The sequence below is a fragment of the Castanea sativa genome, chromosome 9, assembly GCF_040712315.1.
Source record: "Castanea sativa cultivar Marrone di Chiusa Pesio chromosome 9, ASM4071231v1".
Lineage (NCBI taxonomy): Eukaryota > Viridiplantae > Streptophyta > Magnoliopsida > Fagales > Fagaceae > Castanea > Castanea sativa.
Genome location: NC_134021.1, coordinates 38,310,846 through 38,337,232, shown reverse-complemented (window position 1 = coordinate 38,337,232; position 26,387 = coordinate 38,310,846). Strand labels below are relative to the sequence as shown.

The following is a 26,387-nucleotide window of genomic DNA, read 5'->3' as shown; positions in this document are numbered from 1 at the left end:
TTAGTTATGATGGAGGTGTTTAGTAGGATGGTGAAGAGAATGGAGGGGGTAGGTTTACTTAGTGGCTTTAGGGCGGATGGTAGGAGGGGAAGAGGGGAATGTGTTTCACATCTGCTATTTGCGGATGATACTATCTTGTTTTGTGATGCAGAGGTGAAGCAAGTCCTTCATGTTCGACTGTTGCTGCTTTGTTTTCAAGCTGTGACTGGCTTGAAGGTGAACGTAGCTAAAAGCGAAATGGTGCCTATAAGGGAGGTAAATAATGTGCATGCTTAGGATTTTTGGGATTTCTTGGGTTCCCTCATGTACGGTGTCAGATTTTCTTTTTAGTTAGTGAAATTGGTTGGGGAAGCATTCTTCTTACATCTGGAACTTAGTTCCATTGTGTTTGATGTGGTATATTTGGGAGGAACGCAATCAACGGACGTTTGAGGATTTGGATAGATCCGAGGACCAAATGCTTGCTCTCTTTTCTGGTTCCCTTTTTTATTGGGCTAGGGCTTGGAGACCCACATCTAGTGACTCTCTTCCTCTTTTCCTTAGCTCTCTTTCTTTGTAATTTATGTTTTTTATGTTTTTGCTTTTCCTTCCTTTTTGTTATTCAAATATGCTGATGCTATTTTGCATCTAGCAGTTTTCTTGAATATAATTTTTCTTACCTATCAAAAAAAAAATAAAGCCACCAAAAATAAGCTATACGGAATAGGCATATGCCAAACCAACAAGAATTTCCTAGAGCTGATGAATGTTATTTCCTTTTCTATATGATATCCAAACAATGATATTAATATTTGGTGGGAGTTTAAATAATGGAACGATAAACCCCATCATTTTAGATTTTCTGTAAAATATGAATTCCTTTACCTAAAGCCAATATAAAGGAAAATATATTCAATCACAAGACCAAGGGCTTCATATAAGTTTTCCTTACCTCATCAAAAGTTAATCCACCAATTTTTGAGACACTTCCACAAAATGAAAGATCAACAATCTCCTTCCCTAATCCATAAATCTCAAATATCTGTGCACCACAATAACTATAAGACCAGAAACTAGTAAGTGGAGTTGCCAACATGACTACATATATTATGGACTTAAAAAGCACACCTGTAAACTGACCTTTTTTAAAACAAAAAACAAACAATGTGGACCATGTAAATCAAATAATAATTGTGGCAGAACTGATATAACTGACTACAAAAAACAAAAACAAAAACAAAATATATATATATAATAAAAAAAATGAAAGAAGAGTTAATACCTTGAAAGCAATGAGATTCCCATTTTGGAAAGAATTTTGAGAAGACCGGATTTAACAGCCTGAAATAATTAGAAACAATCAGTATAAAATAGTAAAGCAATGGAATAGAGCAACATTTTTTTCTATTGAAACCACAGATAAACCAGAAGTGGATAATTCTTAAGGTAGAACTCACTAAAATGAATCATCAGACGACCCAATGCCCAGAAATTTTATAGAAAAGTAAAACAGGGAGATAATGAATACACTTTCCATAAAAATCCAAGCTAAAGATACCAGACATACAGTCTTTGTTACATTGCACTTCTGTTCTTTAACCTACAACTGTTCGTGAGTGCGTGCATGCATGGCACATGCAAACATGTAACTTCATGTTCCTATATCTCTTCCCAGTCCATATATTTTGAGGTTAAAGTTATAAAATTATATATTGTAGTATAATATCTGCAATATAATATATATAAAATGAGTTTCCAACATAATCACACAACATTGTGTGATTGCTTTGGTAACCTCGTACATCCAAAAACTCATAGATCCTCTTTTGAAACACGCACGGTAGTCAAAGGCATGCCAGGCAAATTTAATGATGCAATCACCTTTAGATCGTAGGCAAGCAAGGCAATCACCTTGAACCATGAAAAAGGCACTAAGGTGAAAGCCTAAGTCTTTCTTCTTCTTTTTTTGGTTCTTTTTTTTTCAGGAGCTTGTAAACCTATGTTATTTTTAATTTATAGAATCTTGTTGTAAACTTATTGTTAGGTTAATTATTTACAAAAGCTTTGTGTAAAACATTAATTAATTTATAGATGCTTGTTGTAACACCTATTTCTAACATAATTAATAGAGCCTAAACCATATTAAGTCTATTTTGGAATTAAATGCTAGACCTAATCTCTTCACGCAACACATGTCAAAAACAATTGATTGTAACATTTCAATACATTAGATACATATGATTTTGGAGTGGGAGAGACGAGTTGAAAAGAGGATTCCTCACTCTCTCTTTTTTTTTTTTTCTTTTTTTTTTTGATAGTTAATAAGACTTTTATAGAAAAAATTGAACATCGTATTCAAGATAGTGAAAACTCTGAACAAGAAACAAATACAAGTTCAAGAAATAAAGCTAACAAATTGTAAGAATTTAGAAATTGAAACACAATGCATAAAACCCCAAATACAAGCCCACTAAAACAAAGTGCCGAAGAGAAGAGATTTTAAGAGGTCTAAGGGTCTCTCATTGTCTTCAAAGGTGCGAATATTACGCTCTTGCCAAACTAACCACATTAAACAAGTCGAGACCATATTCCATATAGTTGACAGGTGCTTTCCAAACCAACTTCTCCAAGCAAAAAGAACAGAGCTAATCGTTCTTGGCATTACCCGCTAAATCCTAAACGCCTCAAAAACTGCACTCCATAAAGCATAAGAAACCTTATAGTGGAGCAGAAGATGATTCACAGATTCCCCATCACAACAACATAAACAACACCTATTAACCACGAATTGACCTTTCTTAACTACATTATCAATAGTGAGTATCCTACCCCTAGCTATTGTCCATAAAAAGAAAGAACATGTTTAGGCACCTTTGCACACCAAATGCACTCCCAAGGAAACACATCAGTGGGAGGACCAGACAATAGCTTATGGTAATGGAGCACATCAAACACACACACACACACCACAATTCCTCACTTTTTTCTCTCATTCAAAACCGTGAATGAGACTATCATCTCACATTGCTCCTAAGTTATAAAAGAAAAGGGAACTCATCTTCTTTCCTTTTTTGATTACCTTCCCGGCATGTGTATAATGTCAAATCCATTAAATTTCTTAAAAGGATTACTAATCCTTAACTTTTTGATGAATCCTTTATCAATGGTTGTGAATGACCAATTTTTCTCAATCTTTTCGACCTTGGTTCCAAAGGAAGGTTCCAAAAGAGCAAGTCAAAAAAATTGAGAAATAGAACCATCTGATTGATTTGTAAATTCTATATGTATTAAATATATTTACTACTTGGTGCTTCGCTTTAATTCAGCTAGTCCCATTTTGTTGCCTCATGCCTCAGGTGATAAAAGGCCTTTAGTTAGGGAAGCCTTTTGCCTTTGAATACCTTGAAAATACCTCCCTTTTAAGGAAAGCTTGCCATGTTCTTTACACTATTTCTAAACTAATTAATGATTTATATCTAAACTTTCATCATAAGGAAACCGATTTTTTTAGAAATGCTTGATCATTGTAATTTTAGATTTTGATGTACTATTATCTATGTACAACCCTGGTGTACCTGGATTTTTTATTAATACAATTTCGTTATTTATCAAAAAAATAATAATAAGGAAACCAATTTTCAAGCAATACCTCAAATAAAAAATTTTCCTTGCAATGCACTAATTATTAATGCAATAGCTGAATGCCATGTTCTAATACCAAACGTAAGTTTAAGAGTGACCATTAAAACAGAAAAGCATAATAATTTGTTTCGTTTGCATTAATGCAATAGCTGAATGCCATGTTCCAATACCAAACGTAAGTTTAAGAGTGACCATTAAAACAGAAAAGCATAATAATTTGTTTCGTTTGCATTAATGCAATAGCTGAATGCCATGTTCCAATACCAAACGTAAGTTTAAGAGTGACCATTAAAACATAAAAGCATAATAATTTGTTTCGTTTGCATATTGCATTGCCTTTCAGCTATACTAAATTGTTTTTAATGAACATAAAAATGATCTACCTAGTTCCCCTTAACAAATCTAGGCAAATATGTAAAAAAATTTCCTTTAATATCAAATAAGCAATGAAAATAAATAAGAAAACAATTATAAAAACAGCATAAGAACCAATCCAATAAACAATTCACAATAATTAACTAAATATTTCTACGCTAGTCCCTATTTTTTTGCTTGGTAAGTGTGGGGGATAGAACCCCAGTACAAGTAGTTACAAAGGAACCCAGGTGCCACTTGGCTACAAGACCATTGGCAAGTTTTAACGCACTTGACACAAGTGCCTGAATTGAATTGGGCCAACACACGCAATGGGAACAATATTACATGAATTGCATTAGAAAATTACAGCAAAATATTTACATCCCAAAAATATTCCTTCTAATATTGATGTACTGACCTTGCAAAAGTTCTTTTGAGCCTGCTCAATTGTTACAGTAGGCATCTTTCCATTCCTCATCAAATTTACGGTTTTATTACTCAGACGCCACTGTCGGCATGTTTCTAGTGCCAAGTATGGACATATGGCACTGAAAAAATTATTCAAGAGATGTAGTGTTAAGCATTTTCAAGATAAAAAATAGAAGTATCAACAAGCCTAAATAATGGAATCAAGATGAAGAAGAGGATTCTGATTCAGAGGGATGTAGAACCCTCTAAGATCTTTTCATAAGACAGTTTGGTCAAGTTTTTAATGAATGAACTCTGGGAATTCTTGACAAGCATTAACACAACCGAACATGCATGTAAAACAGGAACAGGAGTTAATATACATTTAAAGCATTTTTACAATATTCTACACAGTTAGAGGGATTTAATCAGCTACTGAGACATTTCCAGAAGGTAATCTTGTCCCTGCAACTTATAGCTTTACTTTCAAGAAACTATTCCTACATTTTTTTTATAAGTAATAAAAAACTGTTCCTACATTTACAGATATACACTTTGTTCTATTTTATGTATGCCGTACAAATGCCAAGAGCCTCATGGCTCAGTAGCATTGTATGCTCCTCTCCATGGAGAGATTATGGGTTCAAATCCCCCTCCCCATTTGTAAGTAAAAAAAAAAAAGTTACAGCACTTTAAAAAAAATTGCAATAATTAAATTATAATATATATTGCTTATTAATTTTTTGCATCCCACAGTGGGATCAGCTATAAACGATCTATTTTTTTCATAGGTGTCAACTATAAAGGATCTATGAAATTGTCTAAGATAATGCAACTAACACACAGAAAGTGAATTTATCTGAGAACATTTTAGAGTAACTGGTATCAGACCAAACAAATTAATGCTTTAAGAAAATATTAACGAGAAACAATATTTGTTAATTTTTTTCAACAAATAAAAAGAAATTCATTATGTAAAAATTTTCACAAGGGAAAAATGACCTTGCACCAAATCCAACCAAACAGGCAAACTGATGAGTGCTGAAGCATTGCGCAGTGTCTGCAACAATAGAAGCTGACATTCGCAATCCATTCTGAATAAGATGCTGATGAACCGCACCAACAGCCAGAAGTATTGGAACTGCCGGACGAGTTGCTTCCTGGAAGAAAAAGAAACAACGCATTGCTCCAAAATAAGAAAACCAGTCTACAAAAAAGTTTCCTCACAAGCTTTAATGAGGAGTATGTTAAAGTACCACACATGCGCACATATATGTGTGTGTGTGTGTGTGTTTACATAAAAAATCATGCATACACACAAGAACATGAGCCACTACATGTAGGATAAATGGCAATCGTTTTCATAACATACAATATTTTATAAAGCCATAAAACTTTATCAAGAAAAATGCTGGACAGCGAATAATAATCAGGAAGTTCAAACATCGATATGATCAGGAATAATGCTAGAAGTGAACTAGAAAAGTTTCTGTTCAATGGTCATTTAACTAAATATAATTTTTTTTAAACTTATTAACTTTAAGTTTTAACTCATGATCACAGTAGATATAAACTCTCAGTGAGCTAAAAAAAGGATTGAGATATAAAAACAAAGATAACTTCAGGATGAATACAGAGGTAGGGTGAAAGTTTTTTACCAGCACATCAGAACGGTCCGACAGAACAAGCAGTTGGGAACCATTTCGAACAGCTTCATCAGCAGCTTCACAAAGCTTATTCAGTGTCTTTTCCAAGGAACCATCAACTCCTTTACGAATATCAAAAAATGTTGGCAAAACTTGGGGTTTCAAAGAGGGATCATTTAGCAAGGACTCAAGCTCCCCTTCATTCAGTACGGGACTGGACAAAATAACCTGCTCCATGGCAAAAAATTAATAAAGTGCAGTTCAAAATTTGAAGACTGAAAGCATTACATTATCATTTTACCTAAAACTCAATTCAAAATAATCGTTAAAAACACCATTAAATATGGCAGAAAGAGAGATCCTAACAAACCTGTGAAGCATTTTCAGGTCCAACCTCTAAAATATTTCTTCGCTTCCCAATATTGATTTCAAGAGACATGACTAGTCCTTCTCTAAGAGGGTCAATAGCTGGATTTGTAACCTGCAGATAACACGAATGAAAAACCAGTTCAAATATAAAATTAACATCAAGAATTCATCAAAAAGCCAATTATAAGCTAAAATCCTTAAAATGATAGCAAAGAAACACCATAATATTTAGAATGGTTTTCAAAATATAATTTAATATATATTATGCTCATGTCCGTAAGAACACTTCTTATGAAGCCTGCAGATTGATGTAAAAAAATATACATCAGCAACTTGCAGCTTCACCAGGGAAAAAGTTCATAAGAGAAACTGAAAATTTTAACAACACCAGTCTAGATTTTCCCATCGAATAGATAACGCTCTAGAGGAGAAATGTGAAATGCACTTGACTATGTCATCTCGATGGGCACAGTTCTGGACAAGAGGTCCCTCAAGAGATATTGTAGGGCCAACAGCAGAGTGGGTGGGTGTGAGATGGAGAAGGATATTTGGTTTTGAGACAAGATTGATCAACAAGTGGCCACACTGCAGAACTACATCTATCTTAGACAATCTCACCACATCCAATGCAAAGTTACCCAGTTGTTGATAGCAAGGCACAACGTAAACATGCAAAGCCCATCCCAAAACATTCAAACACTGGGATGCATGACCATTCCAGGGCATAATACACTAAAACAGGTCAAGCTTTATATACAAATTATTTGCTCATATGCTTGAGGGGAGGCAAGCATGAAACAATGTCTGGAGTAAGTTTTATATGAAACTTTGTAAATCAGTGGTTCGTATTTGGAGCCCATGACCTGAAAACTGCAAGTCCAAATCCTCCATCAGCCAATCAAGGCTAGTGGAGCAAAAAAGGTCCCAGACCAGGAGACATGAGGCTGGCCAAATCTCCCAGTTTCACACAATAACCTGCGCAAACCAACGTTAAGTAAATTATAGCATACCTGTGCAAACCGCTGCTTAAAATAATCATAAAGCATGTGTGGCTTCTGAGACAGTATTGCCAGTGGAATATCATCTCCCATGCAAAATGTAGGCTCCTTCCCTTGTGAAGCCATAGTTTCAATAACCAATTGCACATCTTCGCTTGAGTAGCCAAATGCTCTGGTCCCATCAAATACAAAACAATGAACAACATTTAAAATGGAGACTATTGCAAGAATGTATTCAAACTAACTTCTTGGCCATCACCAAATTACTGATGATAACTATTAATTTGTCTGATAAAAAACTTGAGGTAGTCATACCAGGATCAATTAACAAAGTAACGCAATCAGTCTCAATATATAGTATGAGTATGATACTTAACAAGGAAATGCAATCTATCCAGTATTCTGAATGTGATTCCCATCAACCACTTTATTACATTGCACCATAAACAGAAAATGAACATACCAGAACAGCACAAAGACGAGTGTGAACACAAATATCACTGCATAATACCTACAATTCATTGGCTTCCCAAAAATAAGGGCAAAAGAAATGCGATTCACCTACTTTTGTATCACAGCCATTATTAAAGATTGAGGATTTTATCTCTAAGGAACTTCATCCACATTGCAGATTAATCCATATACTAAAGTATTATTAGTACACAAACACACATGCATACGCATCATCAATAACACCACAGAAATAGAGTTCCAGAAAAAAAAAAAAAAGAAGAAGAAGTTAGCAAGCATTTTCTCCTATTTGTACCGCCACCACCACTTTAAAAATAGTGGGTACATTATTTAACAAACTTCACCATAATCCCAGGCTAATCAATAGTCTTACCCCAATTTTGAAGATGCTAATTTCCATACTAAAACCTAGAACACATCACTTGGGCAGAGAGCACTTGCAATGGCCCCAAGGTTTGACCAATACTTTACTGCTATCTCTACAGGAGATAATTTCCAAGCAGAAATCATTGCACTTAGTGTGCAACATGATTCCAAATCACCTCTGAACCTTCACAAAAATTTGTGTTCAAGAAAGCTGAAGGCCATGAAATTCTATTGCAAAGTTACTACTTTTTGCACGAACCCAATTCTTTTAACCAACATTTATTTGGCTTCAAAAATTTTCGTTAACCAGGAAGATTTCCTTCCTTGCAAAGAAGAATGGATTGCATTTATAATCACATCACCATTGGTACAACAAAAATGCACACGCCCAATTCCTTTAAACTAATTTGTTTCCAATTAATTTATTTGACTTCCAAATTTCAGTAACAAGGAAGATTGCCTTCATACCAAAGAATGGATCGCATTTATAATCACAACACCATAGATATAACTGGAACCAAAATGAATTATCATTTGAGACACATCAATCAGGAATCATACATTTACACGATTGCAGATATATTATTAACAGAGTATATGTGTCTAATAGGATTAAGAAAGAAACTCAAAGTTCCAAACTCCTAGACAGCATCTTAGGACCACCCCCAAGGGATTTCCCCTTGTAATTACTTGGTGTTTGTGGGACAAGGAGACTACACACACCTAGGGGAATGGTCCGACTCTCATAGAGCTTTGAATACCAATGTTAGCCAAAAAAACAAAAATTAAGAAACATTCACAACATCTCTCACATCACAGTGCTCAGGGTCATCTCCAAACAGTTCATGAAGTAGAACACTTACTGTTGGTGTCTCAATATTGCATCATTTTCCATAACTGTTCCTGATAGGAAGTTCACAGGCTTCAAGGATCGCAAGTTTTCCTTGATCCACTTTCCAAATGGACTTGACAAGGCTACTCGCTTTTTTACCTCCGTATTCTCATAAACCTGCAATCAGTATAATGTCATTAAGGCACAAATCATCGAAATATGGTGTACCCTTTAGGAAAATTGGTCAACAATTTGGAATAAATAGAAAAGAAATGAAGAAAACTAACCTCACTTTTATTTATATTATTGAAATATAGTTTTTTAGTTTACATAAGATTCCTGATTAAGCCATGCATTGCACAGGCATAACACTACTGAATAATAAACTGAAATGCCATGCAAGAAACAACAATGACAATGCTGACTTTTACTACTGAATAATGTGACCTGTGAAGGAAACCCTCCAAAAATTCTTTTAAAAAAAATAAAAATCCCATAAAACGTAATTCTAATAAGTTTAAACAAACCAAAAAAAGAATCATCAGGAATGTTTTTATAAGTAATTGTCTTACAACAGCAATCAAAAATTAAAAGTTCTACAAATTTGATCATTCAGTAATTTACTCACTAGCTTCAATCCTGAACTTAATAGATAGCAATCACAAATAAATCCAATACCAACAATCATGGAATGGCACCAAGCAAAACCAAAATACAATGGTGTACAAACCTGTCCGCTGGTTAAATCAACAGCTATCATCATCCCTGGACCTAGACGGCCTTTCATTGTAACTTTTGACTCATCCATAGGTAGGACACCAACCTAAATAAGAACAAAAAGGAATGCTTAATATCTTAAGTACATTCATGGAACCTATTAATGTCCTCAATATACTTTTTTTTATTTTTTTGAGAAATTGACACAAATTCTTGTTAGAAGTAAAAGCAACAATGGGCAAGATGGATTGTAGTTAGACTGAACTGTTAATTTATAAGAGATTTCCTTGAGTGCAGCCTGACATGACAGATGATCCAGCAAAGAGATCCAAATCTGAGTAAATTGGTTTCAAGAAAGCCAAGGAATTCTAAAAGCCAAACTAGAGGCTGATCCCCTGGATCAAAATATGAGACAGACTTATGCTCCAACCATCCACCTTTTATGGTTATACATCAATCATAAAGAAACTTTGAGTTATAACCAATAGGCCCGGATTTCACAGTTTTTTTTAAGGGCCAAGACCCCCAATCCCTATCATCCATAGATGAGGCAAATTTAAACTCTAACCAGTAAATAATTTTACTCCACAAAAACTACCCCATAAACAATACAAAATACAAGGTAGTCTAAGAAATTGTATCCAAAACATTACAAGTAAAAGATATTGAATTGGCGAACTCAGTGATAGTACCATTGTCACCAAGACCCAGGACAATTGACCATTCACAGAGTAATCTAAGAAACAAAAATCTGAACTGCACTTCCATAACTTTCACATCTTCAAAGCCATATCAAACACAAAGAAACTATATTCCACACAGCAAACGAACATTTACCAAACCATTTCCCCCAACCAACCAGTAAATCAAATACTCCACGCGGCATCACCCAATTAGCTCCAAAGGGACAAAAAAACATAGTCCCACAATGCATCAGCAAAATCACAATGAACCAACAAATGATCCACCAACTCCTGGCTACACCTACACAACCAATAAATGATTCCTCATTTTCTAAGATTATCATTAGTCGAAATCTTCCCCCAAGTTGTTGTTCAGACAATGAACACTACCCCTCTTGGGGCTTTGGCACACTAAATTCCTCTCCATGGGAAAAAGATCTCCCTTGGGGCTCATAGCACACCACAGGAAGACCGCACATCAAACACCCTAAAACCTCTGAAACTCCATCTCATTCTGTCAGGGCCAGCACTCCTTGGCGTATTTGAATACAATAATCCGTGCATGGAAGCAGTCCAATTCCTATCATTAAACTATGTTATGAATCAACATCCCAATGTCTCCCCCTACTGCATTACAAGTAAGAAGGTAAGAAAGCATCCCGGTTAGCTACCAAAGAGTAGAAAATTGAATACAACTCCTTCAAAGGTTGATCCCCCACACCACCTATGATGCCAAATACCACATATTCTCCACTCCCCAGCTCAAACAAACAAGGCTAACAAATTTATCCCACTTTGTTTTAAGATTCTTCCATAAGCTACACCCATAAGTTCTTCACACTGGCTTCGTTGTCCAACCTCCTCCATTTACCCCATCCTTTAAAGCAATCACCCGTCCCCACAAATAAAATCTAAACATCATAGTTCTTATGAAAAATTATCAATTTATGTATATTAAAAAAATCAAATCAAAGAAAAAATGCAAAACACACCTCAGATGCAACATAGACAACATTGTCTGATGTCCGCCAATACCTAGCAGGGCGAAGTCCATTCCGATCAAGACATGCCCCCACTGTTTTTCCATCACTATGTCATAAGAATTAGAATAGCAACAATCAGAAAGAAGAATAACAAGTTTGCAAAAAAGAAATAAGATTGTCAAAGAAAAAGAAGAGTAATTGATAGAACTGTCAACGGGGCAATATATCCTCCACAGGCTTCTAAAGAAAATTTAGGACATCAAAAAATAATAATCACCGAGCCCCAAAAATATGTGTAATGCTATGCTAATACCGTAAAACAAAGGCATTCATCACAAACTTCTATTCTTGATTTCACATCGGCTTTCTGCCACATAAATTGAACTTAATAACTACCACTTGTCCCAAAAGCTTAAGCTAATTGGAAATGGTGAATATAATCACTTAGACATTACCTAACACTCATCCTCGCGTGTGAGCCCAGATTCACCCTCCATATGTGGGGCCCAACACCTGGATTTGTTAACTTTAAATGAGAAGTACACAGAGATAAGGTTCAAACTCAAGACCACTACTCTGATATTATAATAAAATACCATTTGTCACAAAAGCTAAGCTAATAGAAAATGGGAAATTTAATCACTCGACCACTATAGCAAAACTGAAGCAATGCAAAAAAAACTAATCTTTCTCCTCAGAAAAAGTTTTCTGTAGCACATTAATGTGACATGTGAAACTAAAATTTTCCAAAAGAAACTAGTAGTCCAAAATAATCAGGTGATTATGATGCTGAGCACTAAAGAGATCTTCCAGCTAAACTTCCAGCATTCTGTATCCAAGGTGGCAGCAGAGATATAGCAGTATATCATCTGGCAATAAAGATGCTGCTATATTTGTCATTGGCCCGCTAAAAGATTTACCATCCCCAATGTTAGTAAACTTCTTACTTTTTAGTTCCACTTTTTTTTTTTTGGTTCATTAAGATGATCATCTGTCAGTATAGGTTCTGGCAGTAGTAAAGATGCCATATCTAGTAGTGCCCAAGAAATCACCCTCCTACATTCATTTGGATTTTTACATTCTTCAGTTTTCCAAAGTACAAAAATCGTGTTGACTAGGAATTCTAAGTAAAGCAATATGATTCACATTGCTTGTTGGAAGTGACCAGTTAGGAGAAATCGCCTTCCTACATACAGTTGGATTTATACAATCTCTACACAATTAAACAATAAGCCTAATTCTAGATTTGTGTTCCTATTACAGCAAAAATGGTCTATACATATCTTATTTCCTCCAAAAGAAAAGTCCTTATCACTCAAGAAACAATTCATATCTTGATTGTATTGGTGCATCCCCAACCTGCATCACATTAGCCAATGTCCAATGCCCTAACTCTCTCATCTTGGCCCATCAAAGTAGACTTGGCAACACTTCAACCATTAGTTAATCTAGAAGTCAGTGCCAAGACTTTTTCTTTCCATTAAAGAAAAGTAAAATAGTCCTTCTAATGCACTAGGTAGTTGTGATGGAAAATAACACAAGGGTCGGTACCCATCCAAGGCACTTTGCACAGACTAAGGCCCATTTCAAGATTCCTATTTTATAAATCATGGTTTTGAAAATCAATGTCAGTGGCAAGAGAACTGCTGATTCTTTTAAAATTCCTTTGGAAGCGTTACCTGAATAAAAGTAAAGCAGGCCCATCCCAAGCCTCCATCTGACCCTTGTAGTAGTCATAAAAGTCAGCCACCTAAGTAGAAAAGACAAAGTGATAGTTGTCAACAAGTGATATACGTTCAAATTACATAAAGTTCCCCGTAATGAAGACAATTACATAAGACATTTGTCCAAAAATCTTGAAGACTAGATCCAAATGGATGAATTCAAGATGCTGGAATAAATATGACAAGACAAAAAAGGGTGTGAAGATTGAGTACTGAGGAAAGATATAGTGGCCAAGGATGTTGGAGAAAATAAGGCCCAAAATAAAGGATATTGGAAAGGACCATCATGTTGATAGAAGATGCAATTTTGGTATTTGGTCAGTTAATTTAGTTTGGGGAAATAAACTGAACAAACTTAACAACCACCGTAATGACTGGTGGTAGTCATGACAATGCATTAAAGTAAAAAAGTTGAAGAAAAATAGATAATCCACTACAAAGAGATTTTTTTTCCTAATTTTTTCAAATACGTTGACACCTTACCGGAAGCATCAACATAAATATACCTCGGGATATTTGATCATAAGAGTTGGATGATTCTTGTATGCCTCTGGGACAAGAATCATTAGAGCTTCCTCAGCAGTACGGCCACTCCTTATTAATAACTGAACAAAGCATAAAAAAGATGAACTAGTATCAGGTCAAGATTAAGAAACTAGTGAAACTTAACATAGAAATACAAGAATGTCAAAACACCAAATCATATACTCAAATCAGGTGAGTTTATAAATAACAAATGCTAATAGATAAATAGGTTGCCCTTAAGCCATAAAAGCTAATGTTTCAAAGAAAAAGTACAACAGATATGGAGAAAATTTCCAGCAGTTTATGGAGATACCAGACAATCATGAAAAACATGGTCATATCAAGGATTCACACCAACCATGAAAGTTAAAAAATAACTCAACATGAATAGTCATTAAAAACATGCCCTTGCAGGCACCAATCAGGCGGTCGCATATCAGCATAAAATCAAATGGATCTTTCAAATTTGAAATTAATATTATATTGAAAGCATTTTGTTAAAATACATATACTATAATTTGTGACTAATGAACATTATGAATAGATAAAATGTTTAATATGTATGCTTAGTTGCAAAGTTGGCAGTTTGTCATTATAACTTACAAACTTAAAAGATTTTAGAGATAAATTCCACTAAGAGTATATATCTTCTGAAAGAACATTCAATTTTTGACATTTATTTCTGTTCAATAATTTAATTCTAAATAGTCACTGCCAACAAGGGCTCCAATGACATATATTAATAAAACAATGACATAAGTGATAGATCGTACTTCTGCTGCACTATCAAGATTTGCAGAGTCTGATGCCTTTGGGTTACCAAATGGACGAATTTCATTTTCACGCCCACGCCATACAGATGACTTCAATGAGCTTTCTCGAGATTGCATCCAGTTTAAGTTACCCTGCACAAAAATCACTGTCAAAATAAAGAAACTTAAAGTCTCTTTTTATTTTAGCTGAATTCAGTCTAACTTATATTTGCATTTTACAGCATAGTAGAACAGATAACAACCAGAGCTAAGGAAACTGTAACCTGAATGGTATTGATTTCTCCATTATGTCCAAGAAATCTCATTGGTTGTGCAAGAGGCCATCTGGGACTAGTATTTGTGCTGTACCTTCGATGATAAATGGCAAAAGGAGATTTATAAAGATCACTTTGAAGGTCAGAATAAAATAACCCAAGAGCTTCAGAGCGAAGCATTCCCTTGTACACTATTGTCTGATTGGATAAAGAACAGAAATAAAGCTCGCTTCCCCAAGTTTCTGAGCTTGCTGCTCTTTCAATCAATTTTCGGCAGATGTACAGTTCTCTTTCAATGTCTTCGACAGTCTCTTCTTTGACAGCTTTAACAAATACCTGCTGTATGTTGGGCATGGTTTCTCTGGCATAGTAACCAACTATAGAAGCATTCACAGGAACAGGCCTCCATCCAAGCACCTCAAGACCCTCTTGTCGAAAAGTATTTACAATAACTACAGAAGCAATTGAAATTAATCATCATTTAACAGATTACACATACAAAATTGAACATTTTCCAGACAAAGTAGTGAATATTTCATGCAAATTGAGGAATTGATGATACTGAAAGAAACATTCAATAATATTTAATTCTATATCAGTGGGCATCAAGAAATATTTAGCATCCAACAAAAAGAAACAAAAGGAACACAAGAATCTAAAAGGACTGCAACCCTTTCTTTTTCTTCTCTCTTTTTTTAATCCTTTTTAGGTAGCCTGCCATGTCTTGGTAGGATTCATGAAATTGAAAGCAACTATCACACAGAGACAGCCAAACTCACTGAATACCAAGCTAGGTTTATTATCGCAACCAAAACACACCACAGCATGTGCAAGCTTATCAATTATTTGCACCAAGTAGCACATTAGAGATACCATTCTTTCAGATCATATTATCATCCCCAGCTTTGGTATAATTTTTCTCCTTTACTTATATAGGTGGATTGCTTATAGCTATTAAAAAGGTGGCACGCTGGAGGGTAAGATCGTGGGGCGCAAGACTCAGACCAACCAGGTTTGTGCGCAAGTTACCGATCAGAAAAATATAGGTTTGTGCATATATGAGAAGAAATAAGAAGCCAATAGTTAACCAACAAAACGTAAAAAAAAAATAAAAAAAATAAAAAAAAAATCAATACATAAGGCTTGCGAAGGAGTTCTAGAACTGCTTCAAATATATAATCTTGAGCCACTGCCTATGATATACATTAGTTCTACTAGAAAAATGGCTTATGGAAACTAAAGACACTGCTTGTGTCTTCTGAACTTAAATATTCAGAAGGGCTATGCAGATTACAAGGAATAAGCCAACCCTGATGCCTGACATAATAACTTACAATTAAGGCTGCGTTTGGATCGACAGAAAATAAGTTTCAGAAAATGTTTTACGCGTTTGCGTGTGTTTGGCAACAACTGAAATCTTGGTCAAATGGAAAATCACTTCCCATTGACTGTAAAATAGCCCTTCCCAGACTGAAAACAATTTCCATTTCTATTTTACCTTCAATTCATTTCCGTCTCTCATTTCCGCCTCTCACGCACTCTCGGGTTCTCGCTCTCTCCCTCACGCCAGTCGAGCTCCACCGCCAGTCCGAGCTCAACCGTCTCCCTCACGCCAGTCCGAGCCACACACCAAGCGACCCACACACCTCCGATCGACCCATCTGTTCAAACCCACCCTCGCCGGAAGTCCCCTCCATCTTCGTCGAGCAATACCCATCCCTGAAACCCAGAAAACCCACCCCGAAGAACCCACCACTCCGACGAACCCACAACTCCGACGAACCCATTCTGCAAACCCATTTCTCAAACCCCACCACACCCATCCCTCAAACCCAGAAAACCCATTCATCAAACCCACTCCGATCGACCCATTCGTCAAACCCACCACTCCACGAGATCGAACCCAGTTGCCTCCGCCGCGTGATCAAACCCAGCCCCCTCCGCCGCGAGATCGAACCCAATCGCACCGGTCTCTCTTCCTTCTTCTCTCAATTTGACAGGATTTGATGAATTTTTTTGTTGGGTTTGGTTTGTTTTGTGTTTATATATTGAAAAATGATATTATATATTTGTTTGGAAGCTGAGAAAATATGAGAAAATTTGAGCAATGTGTTTTCTATAGTATTTTCAAGAACACAACCAAACACCAAAAAATATTTTTTAAAGTATTTTTTAAAATACAACCAAACACTAGAAAATATTTTCCTTTCCCGAAAATATTTTCATCTGAAATTATTTTCCACTCAGAAAATATTTTACACTGAAACAAACACAGCCTAAGACATAATTTGAACCCCAAATAATCCTGAAAGGTTCTGAGTTCTTGATTTTAGTTATCTGTAAATATTTTCCTCAACATTACCATCTTAAAGATTTCTATATTAGAATACAACTTGAAAATGATGATGTAATAATATATGAGTCAAATAAAGCATCAAAAACTTTTAAAACCTGAAGAGGCTATTAGATCCTATTACCATGCCATAAACCAAAAATGGGTCACTCATGAGTTTCAGAATATAATCTTCAAAACTCTCACTCTTCTAATTTCAAGTAAAAAAGAACCTCTGTCCACATTCCTAAGCTTTCATGGCATGCCAAAAGAACCAAAAATTATTGACTAAGAAGTACATAATTCTCATCAATTAAACTAATAGACAACTGGACTAATTTGTATTTATAACAAATAAGTGAAAATCCATGCTTAACATATATAAAAGCAAGAAGAGCCATCAAACAATCATTCATGATGAGATACTTGAGAAAACAAAAAGAATTAAGTAATAAGAATGATAAAAACTAATTAAAAATCACCTCTTTTGGCTTCTTTCAATAGGTCATCATCTTTGGGAAGGAAAATCATTCCAACGGCAGTATGCAATTTATCAAAGGAAGCAATCCCTTGCTCATTTGCCCAGCTGTTAAATAAATCCCAAGGAATTGAAGTCATCACACCTGAACCATCACCAGAGTCATTATCTGCTCCACATCCCCCACGATGTTCCATACAGCCAAGAGCTGTAAGAGCATCCTGAATTATCCCATGTGATTCTTTATTTTCCAAATTGGCAATGAATCCAACCCCACAAGCTCCTCTCTCTGATAATATATCATCCAAGTTTGCAACCTGCTGAGCATGAAAACTGGATCATATAGACAGTACCACATGGAGCAGTTTATTTTACAACATCAAATTAATATCATATCAAGCACAGTACAATGCCAACAAGAAGTTGGATCCAAACAATTGACAGATATAAAAACAACATTGTATATAGATCCTCTAGTTTTTTTTTTTATATAGGCAATGAATCCTCTAGCATATCAAGAATATTGCGTCTTCATTGATTATGAGGTCTTCAAACACTTTAAGAAATAAAAATGCAATTCTAGAATACTTGTCTCATTATACCATTCAAAGTTTAAAATTCTGTTCCAATGACTTTTCTGGTTTTGCCTATTGGTTTGGAATTGAATATTTTGGTACTAAACAATTCTAGTGTACTGTTTCGGATACATACACATACATACATACATATACATATATATATATATAACTCTAAAAATCCCATTAAACTCATAAGCTTGCCCAACCCAAACTCACAAATCCATGACAATCCAAAAACAAAGCCCACACACAAAAGCCAACAAAGTTATCTTCGTTGATGTTATTTTTTAAATTTCTCTTTATCTCTCACTGCTTTTCTCTCTAACATTCCCAATCCTTTTTAATTCTCTTTCTTCACTCTGCCTCTCTCTCTTAACTCTTCTTCTTTTCCTTATTTATTTTCTGACTGTGCCTAAGCAAACCACTTTTTTCTCTTTCTTATCTCTCTTACCCTATCTTCGTTTCTCTCTTAAGTGTTATCTCTAAATAAATCCAAAGATTCCAAAATACCAACCCTATAATTTATTTTGTCTCTTTTCTTCTCTCTTCCTAATGCTCTTCTAGTCCTTTATCATTTTCTCATCTCCTCTATCTCTCTCTCTCTCCAATTCAACCAGTTTCAAGAATGCCTCTCAACTCTGAATTTTCTCTTCCAGAAACGCAAGCATTTGACATTGTGGTAACCAGCAACAAAGTGAGCACTGAACAACCAAAAAAGGTCACTCAGGACCAAAACACACGTTTTTGGTTTTCCTCCCAAGATTTGCTGGAACTTCCGGAACAGTCCGGTAAAGGTCAATATTTAAGGCAAGACAAATTATAGGGGTTAGATGTACTGGTTTATGAAACAGTACGAAATATATCAGCATTCTGGCCAGTACGGAATTGCTTTCAAAGCATTGGTACCATTACTACAGCATTAGAAAAGGAAAACTGAAAAGAGAAAATGAATAATATGACTTAGAAGGGGGGAAAACATGAGAAACTCAATGGCTTAAAATCATCTTATTTAGTTTTACCATCTAAAGAAGGATGCATGTAAAACTCATGGCCTCCACCCAAAGTTTAACAATACAGATATCTACTTATGACCAGCTAAAAAAATCAGGCTCTTGGGGTGAAATTAATAACTTGGCCCAAGATAAAATAGTAAACTTGGTAACATGGTTTGGAAATCTGAACTAGGGGCATCAACAGGTCTAATCTGGCAGACTTTTTGGAAGATCTCATTCTGAATATAATATTATACTTCTCAATGGCCAGGTACAAATTTGAAGCTGACTGGAGTTGAATTGTCCCATACAACTTTCAATCTATTAATAATTAATAACATCCAATCAGGCTAAAGTTTTAAACAATAGATCCACACTCTGTATGCAGTCAGAAATCCTTCTCTTGAAATAACTGAAAGTATCTTTAAAAAAATCTTTTTTTCTATCATTTATAAAAGTTTTCTGATTACCTATCAAAAAAAAATCTTTAAAATATCTAGAGGTAGCACACTTACATGAAGAAAAACACATACATAAGACATAACATGTTGGAAAATATCATTGCCGGTGTCATATTACAACTATGAATCCTAGACTGGCCAATCGCTAGATTCAATATTGAGAATAGGATTACGAAGAGAACAAAAAATCCAAAAAAAAAAAATTGAGCCAGCCTTGCTCCTTCCAAAAAACATATGAACAAAATCAGAAATGCAAAAGAGAAAACAATCTCCAGAGAAAAGTTTAATGACACAGACAAAAAATTTGCATACCAATGTCAACAAGTCAACAAGAATATATGTACCATGTGCAAACAGCAAATCCACATAAAGAGATGTTTTTGAGAGAGGAAAAAACCTACTAGTGTTGGTCCAAAAGCTTACTATTTAGTTGTCATATTACAACTATGAATCCTAGACTGGCCAATCGCTAGATTCAATATTGAGAATAGGATTACGAAGAGAACAAAAAATCCAAGAAAAAAGAATTGAGCCAGCCTTGCTCCTTCCAAAAAACATATGAACAAAATCAGAAATGCAAAAGAGAAAACAATCTCCAGTGAAAAGTTTAATGACACAGACAAAAAATTTGCATACCAATGTCAACAAGTCAACAAGAATATATGTACCATGTGCAAACAGCAAATCCACTTAAAGAGATGTTTTTGAGAGAGGAAAAAACCTACTAGTGTTGGTCCAAAAGCTTACTATTTAGTTTCCGTTTGGGAACAGCTTATTTAGCTGAAACTAAAAACTTTTTGCTGAAAATACTATAGATAAAAAAATAAATAAATAAAAAAGTTAGCTGAAATAGTACAATGAGACCCATGAACAATACCAAAAAGTGCAGTGGGCCCATGAATAATAGCAAAAATAAGCTAAATAGTAAAATAAGCTAACTTTTTAAGCCAATGTCATACGCAACCTTAGAGTGGCTGCTCTGCAAAATAGACAAAGATATAATTTGAATCATGTTCACTACCATCAAAGATTCATAATCCAGGGTTCACAGGAACCAAGGTACAGTTATGGCCACGCACATGCATACAGAGCAAGCCTCTTACATCACATGGACCAAGATGCAGAGATGCAAACATTTTTTTTTCATTTTTTATTGTTAGTTACACATACACTAATTGGTTTTGGACAACCTTACCCTCCATCCCATTCCATCGAGAAGATAAGGTGTCATTTGAGCTAAAGCTCATTAGTAAGGATGCAAAAATACAAACACCATTGGTTTGACACTAAACATGACTCATTATCAACAAAATCTATCAAAGGAATTATTGGTGACTATTTTTCCCCCTTCTTTTTTTTGCTTACAAGTGACAGGGGAATTTAAACTTATAACCAGGCAGTGCTCCAAAAATTGTATTAAGGCTATTAGTCATCTAAAATATTTGATTAAAGATCATATCTAGTGCACAAAGCTCCCAAACTTCTACAAGGTCCAAGAGAGGTGATTGGTAGGCAACCCAACTCCCAATTTGTTTTTTGGAGAGGCAGATTCTTGAACTCTAACCCTCCACATGTGAAATATTTGATTCTTTGTAATAATTTATCAGACTTTTGCTAATTATAAATACACTTCATCCGCATTCATCATTAACAATATAAACATTTTTTTTATAAGAAATGGGAATTTTATTCAAATTATGAAAAAGAGTCACCCAAGTATACATGATGTATACAGCTAAGGACCAATACAATCAAGCACACAAATTACAAGCTACCATCAAAGCATAAGCCGAAAAAATATAATGACTTTCTACGACTAACATTCATTCCGATAATGTTTTAAAGAAGAAAAAATTTCAGGTCTGCCACTGTCCTTTTAGAGTCCTCTAAGCTCCAATTATCCCCCCCCCCCCACCAAATGCACCATATCAAGCAATGAGAAACAACCTTCCAAATAATACCATTACGATGATGTCCAAACTTCCCTTGCCAACATGCTAGAAGCTCAACTGCAGTCTTTAGCATTACCCAGTGAATACCAAACAAGGTAATAAAAGATATAACACCAATCCAAGTATAAATCCAAACTTTCCTCTTACATAAATTATTAATCATTAAAATATTCCCCAAAGCTGCATTCCAAAAAAAGAACACAACTCTAGAAGTGACCTTTGGCTTCCAAATGCTCCTATAAGGGAAACATTGATCACAGACACCAGTCAAAACCCGATAGTAGTTGCTAACCTCAAAACTCCTTCTCATAACAGATATCCAACACATCTTATCCTAACTAGTATCCCTCAAAGAAACTCCATGTATAACATCCGTAAAATTAGACAAAGACTCCAATTCTCAATCCTAAACTGCTCGCAAGAATTTCATATCCCAATAAAGAACCCCATTGGGAAACTTCATGAAATCAACCACATAAACCTCCTTGCTACTACTTATTCTGATTAACTCTGGAAAATGCAAACTCAAAGGGCTATCCCCACACCAAACACCATGCCAAAATTTCACTCTAGACCCATCCCCAATCGCAAACTAAATATAGCAAGAGAAAGTAGGCAAACCACCTCAAACAGTCTTCCATAAACTCGCTACATAAGGACCTGGAATGGAATTAAAATACCAACCTCCCCCTTCACTTCCGCATTTAACCCCCTATCATCCTTCTCCAAAATGCATCTCTCTTAGTTCCAAATCTCCACAACCATTTTCCCAACAAAGCTTCATTAAAGCATCTCAAACTCCTAATCGCCAATCCCTCATACTGAAGAGGAGAACATACCTTAGACCAATTCACCAAGTGAAATTTTGAATCATCTCCCATACCACTCCAAAGAAAATTCGGTTGGAGTTGGTCTATGCGATTCACGACGTCAACCAGGATAGGAAAAAGAGAAAATAAATAGGTTGGCAAATTGGATAAACAATATAAACATTATCTTGAATGTTAGATTCTTTTCACAAGTAATATGAATGCTTTTACAAACATCATTAACAATTAAAATGCAAACCTCAAGAGAAAATAAGTGAAGCTTTGTACTTGTTGTTTGAAAATTTGATAGAACCATTGTTCCCACTTCCAAAAAAAAAAAAAAAAATCAAGCAGCACAGTAAATGATGATATATAAGAACAAAAGTGGAGTTTGTTGTATTATTCAAAACAAGTGCAGCACCATTTCAGTGCATCTAGTTATAGATAGCATACATGATAAGTATTAGTATCTAATTATAAATAACTCTATTCTTTTCAGCAGCATGCAACCACCACTAACAAATTCAAATAACATACTTATACCTTTAAAAGATAAAGTGCTTATTATCTGTGTTCCCATTGAAAAACACCATTGTTTTATTGTAGTGGTTCAATTTGCATCAAACTTAACTCAAAGCCTAAATCATGACTCACCAAGAACTTGCAAAGTAAGAATTTTTACTACATATTGCTTTGACCATCAATCCTTGTTAAAAATAACTCTGCTCTCGTCAGCAGTGAGCAACCACAACTAACAAATTCAATTAACATGTTCATACCCTTTACAAGATAATGTGCTTATAATCTATGTTCCCACTGAAAAAACACCATTTTTTTATCGTTGTAGTCCGACTTGCATCAAACTTTACAAAGCCTAGATCATGACTCGCCACGAACTTGCAAAGTCGGAGTTTTTACTGCATATTGCTTTAACTATCAAGTCCTTGTAATAATTAAGTCCTACAGGTACCTAGATAAATTCAGTCAACTTTTTGGGTCTCAAAACACATTGAAAGTACTTCTAATTCTAAAGACCCAAGGCACTGTTTGATTGCTATTTAATAACCACCTAACCTATCTTTTCATGGCTAAAATTGCAGAGACTATAATTAGCAATTCCTTCTTGCTTTTAAAAGCAACAAAGTACTCCCAAAATCCTGAAGTCCTGCTTGGTTAGAATATTTAAAAACAAAACAAAAAACGAAAAAAGTAATTTTGTTGTTATTGCACGAGTACGTGGCAAACTCCGATTTTTTTTTTTTTTTTTGGGCAATAATTAAGGCTTAGTTGAATTGAACCGAGTTGTATATGTCAAATACAATCGAATTTAACTCCTAAAAACAAGAAGAGAAAATCCAAAACGCGAACCAAACAGTATCCTAGTTTATCTCAAGAGAGTAGGGGAACAAAACAAAACACAAAAGAATGATTACAAAATAGAAAAAAAAATTATTAAGTAACAAAATTCTTAAGGGCGCGTTTGGCTTCGCTTCCAAGAAGTAAAAACAAAAAACGCATTTTCTGGAAGTGAAACCCAAACAAGTCTTCCAATTCAATCACTTTCATGGAAGATTACTCAGAAAAACAATAATCCAAGCAAAAAAAGAAGAAAGAAAAAGCGCACCTTCGGTCTCAAATCAGAGCGAGAATCTGATTCCTCCGAGGCGCTATTGTTACGTGCAAGATCGAGAACCGCTTTGACCTTCGACGAAGAAACAAAGCGCGAGAAGGTTCGAGAAGTCGCAGTGAATTTCCGCCTGGTTCGCTTGGATTTGCAATGTAAACCGACGAAATCAATGAAGTAGCGGCCATTGTTGGAGGAAGCGAGAATCGAAGGCTTTGGTGAAGAAGAAGAAGAGTGGAGCAGGTGAGGAATGGGAGAGACTGACTGTAAAGCCATAGAGAGAGAGAGAGAGAGAGAGAGAGACTGAGTTTTTTTAGAGAGAGAGAGAGTGACTGTTTGTATGTGAAGAGAAATGTGGGGATGAGGGTGAAGATAAAAGGGCAGAGAATGAGAGATAGGGAGGTTTAGAACCAACCAGCTTCACATCCTCACAATCACAAACACAAACACAAACACAAACAAACTTCTGGCGTTTACTTCTTGCTACTACTATCCCCACTGCCACTACTCTTTTTTCGTTTCTCTTCGTTCTTATATTTTATTTTTATTTTCTCTCTCTCTCTCTCTCTCTCTCTCTCTTTCTTTCTTTGATGTTTACACTTTCCATTTCAAATTCAGGTCCTCAGCTCTGGCCACATGTTCCGCGGTCCACCTTTATGCTCTGCACTGCCCTTTTGTTTTTCCTTTGATTTGATTTGATTTGCTGCATCAAGAACCTGTCTGTATTGTAATCTAAAAGTTAAAAAGAGTTTATCTCGGGTCCAGTCCACAGAGAGTATTAAAGCGATGACACATGTTTATTTTGTTGAGAACGTTTCAATTTATTTTTTATTGTCAAATCAAGATATATGATTAAAAATAAACATGTATCACCGTTATAATAGATCCAATGTAACTGAGTATTGAACTCAATCTTTTCGCAATAAGTTGAAATAGGATTTCTTTTTTTTCTCCAATTTTGTCGGCACTTTATCATCATCTGGTCCAGTATTTGTCCACATCCCAATAGGGTTAATACACAATAGTAATAATAGGTTTTAGTTAGCTCAATTGATAAAGTCTCTGATAGTTGTATAAGAAATCTGGGGTTCAATCTCCACATACACCAAAAACTGATTGATGTCTTGGTCTGATGATAAAGAACTATCATCAGAAATGAACGTCATAAATTAAAACTATCTTTCAAAAAAAAAAAATACCGGTAGACCTAAGTTGGTTTCCTTATATTCTAAAATTCAAAATGAACCCAGTAAATTTTACCACTTCGTTAATAATTTAAGTAAATATCAAAATATTGATAATTAATATTTATTTTAATGTTAATGAAGTGGTAATTCTAAAATCTAATCTACTTGTTTCAAAATTAATTTGATAAGATTTTAAGAATTCTAAGGTAGTGGAGTTACTTAAAAATTTTAGAAGGTCACTCCCAGTTAGGTAGTATATAACAAAAAGCTTTACTAAAGGGATTTTACTATTATTGATTTTTGTTTGTTTTTTTCTATAAATTGCGCAAAGGTGTCATCAAACGTGTCTTTGATTGATGAGTTTTGATTAGTTTTTTACGGTCAGGTATTTTGGTCAATTTTGATGGCTTTAATTTGATAAGATAATTGTCATTTGTCAAAATGCCAAATATAATCTTTGTTTCCTTGGCTTACTTAATTTTATTTGATATCTTTGAAAGTATTATTAAATTACAGAACTGATGTGCTCGAATTTTGAATCAATCAATACTTTAGAAAAATGCTTTGATTTGCAGGCACGCTGTCTAAACCAAACAATAACCCGGTTTTACTTTTCTATAGTTATGTTTGTGTTAGTTTTAAAATTTAAATACGAAAATATATGGCACAACCCAATATCATCCTTACAAAATTCAACAAATAGCGAAATTTTAAAATCAATGAACATACAACTTTTATAGAAGGTTCATAACCATACAACAAAATTATATATATATATATATATATATATATATATATATATATGAGCACGCGCACGCGCACGCATGTGATATTTGTGATATCTTCTACCCATACAACAAAATTATATGTGTGTGTGCGCGCATGATATTTGTGATGTCCTCCCCTCTAAACTTATGTCTAAACATGCTCTACCACTCAAAGATATGAGATGATATCTTGTATGTCCGCTTTATAGTGTACCTTTGATAAACACGTGGATCCTATAGGGTGGACCCAAAGATATGAGACCACATCTTATATATCGGTCTTACAGAGTATACCTTTGACAAACATATAATCCCACAGGGTGGGCCCAAAAGTTTTTTTTTTTTTTTTCAAAGATATAGTGATGATCATAGCATAACAACTATAAGTCCTATATAAATACTAGATATTACCTTTGAAGGTATGTAAAAATTCATTAAACACCGCGTATATAAGTATTTTAAACAACTGTGAGTACTAAC

At 34.9% G+C, this 26,387-nt stretch overlaps 1 protein-coding gene across 2 annotated transcripts in view; it reads right to left on the bottom strand.

The window, feature by feature from the left end:
• Positions 1–24,369, bottom strand: part of LOC142610651 (ferredoxin-dependent glutamate synthase, chloroplastic) — a 39,970-nt gene extending 15,601 nt beyond the window's left edge. The window contains exons 1-17 of one of the 2 annotated variants that reach the window (XM_075782526.1): positions 23,954–24,297; positions 17,542–17,854; positions 14,737–15,179; positions 14,474–14,605; positions 13,682–13,780; positions 13,131–13,201; positions 11,907–11,964; positions 11,461–11,557; positions 9,799–9,891; positions 9,100–9,245; positions 7,412–7,571; positions 6,403–6,513; positions 6,045–6,260; positions 5,389–5,546; positions 4,397–4,526; positions 1,262–1,320; positions 932–1,037 (exon numbers count right to left, since the gene is read on the bottom strand). In XM_075782526.1, the coding sequence (XP_075638641.1) occupies positions 932–1,037; positions 1,262–1,320; positions 4,397–4,526; positions 5,389–5,546; positions 6,045–6,260; positions 6,403–6,513; positions 7,412–7,571; positions 9,100–9,245; positions 9,799–9,891; positions 11,461–11,557; positions 11,907–11,964; positions 13,131–13,188 (1,392 nt within the window). In that variant the 5' untranslated portion in view covers positions 13,189–13,201; positions 13,682–13,780; positions 14,474–14,605; ... (1 more) ...; positions 17,542–17,854; positions 23,954–24,297. Of the gene's footprint in view, positions 1–931; positions 1,038–1,261; positions 1,321–4,396; positions 4,527–5,388; positions 5,547–6,044; positions 6,261–6,402; positions 6,514–7,411; positions 7,572–9,099; positions 9,246–9,798; positions 9,892–11,460; positions 11,558–11,906; positions 11,965–13,130; positions 13,202–13,681; positions 13,781–14,473; positions 14,606–14,736; positions 15,180–17,541; positions 17,855–23,953 lie in introns of both variants that reach the window. The other variant, XM_075782525.1, reaches the window with a different exon arrangement.
• Positions 24,370–26,387: the final 2,018 nt, after the last annotated feature.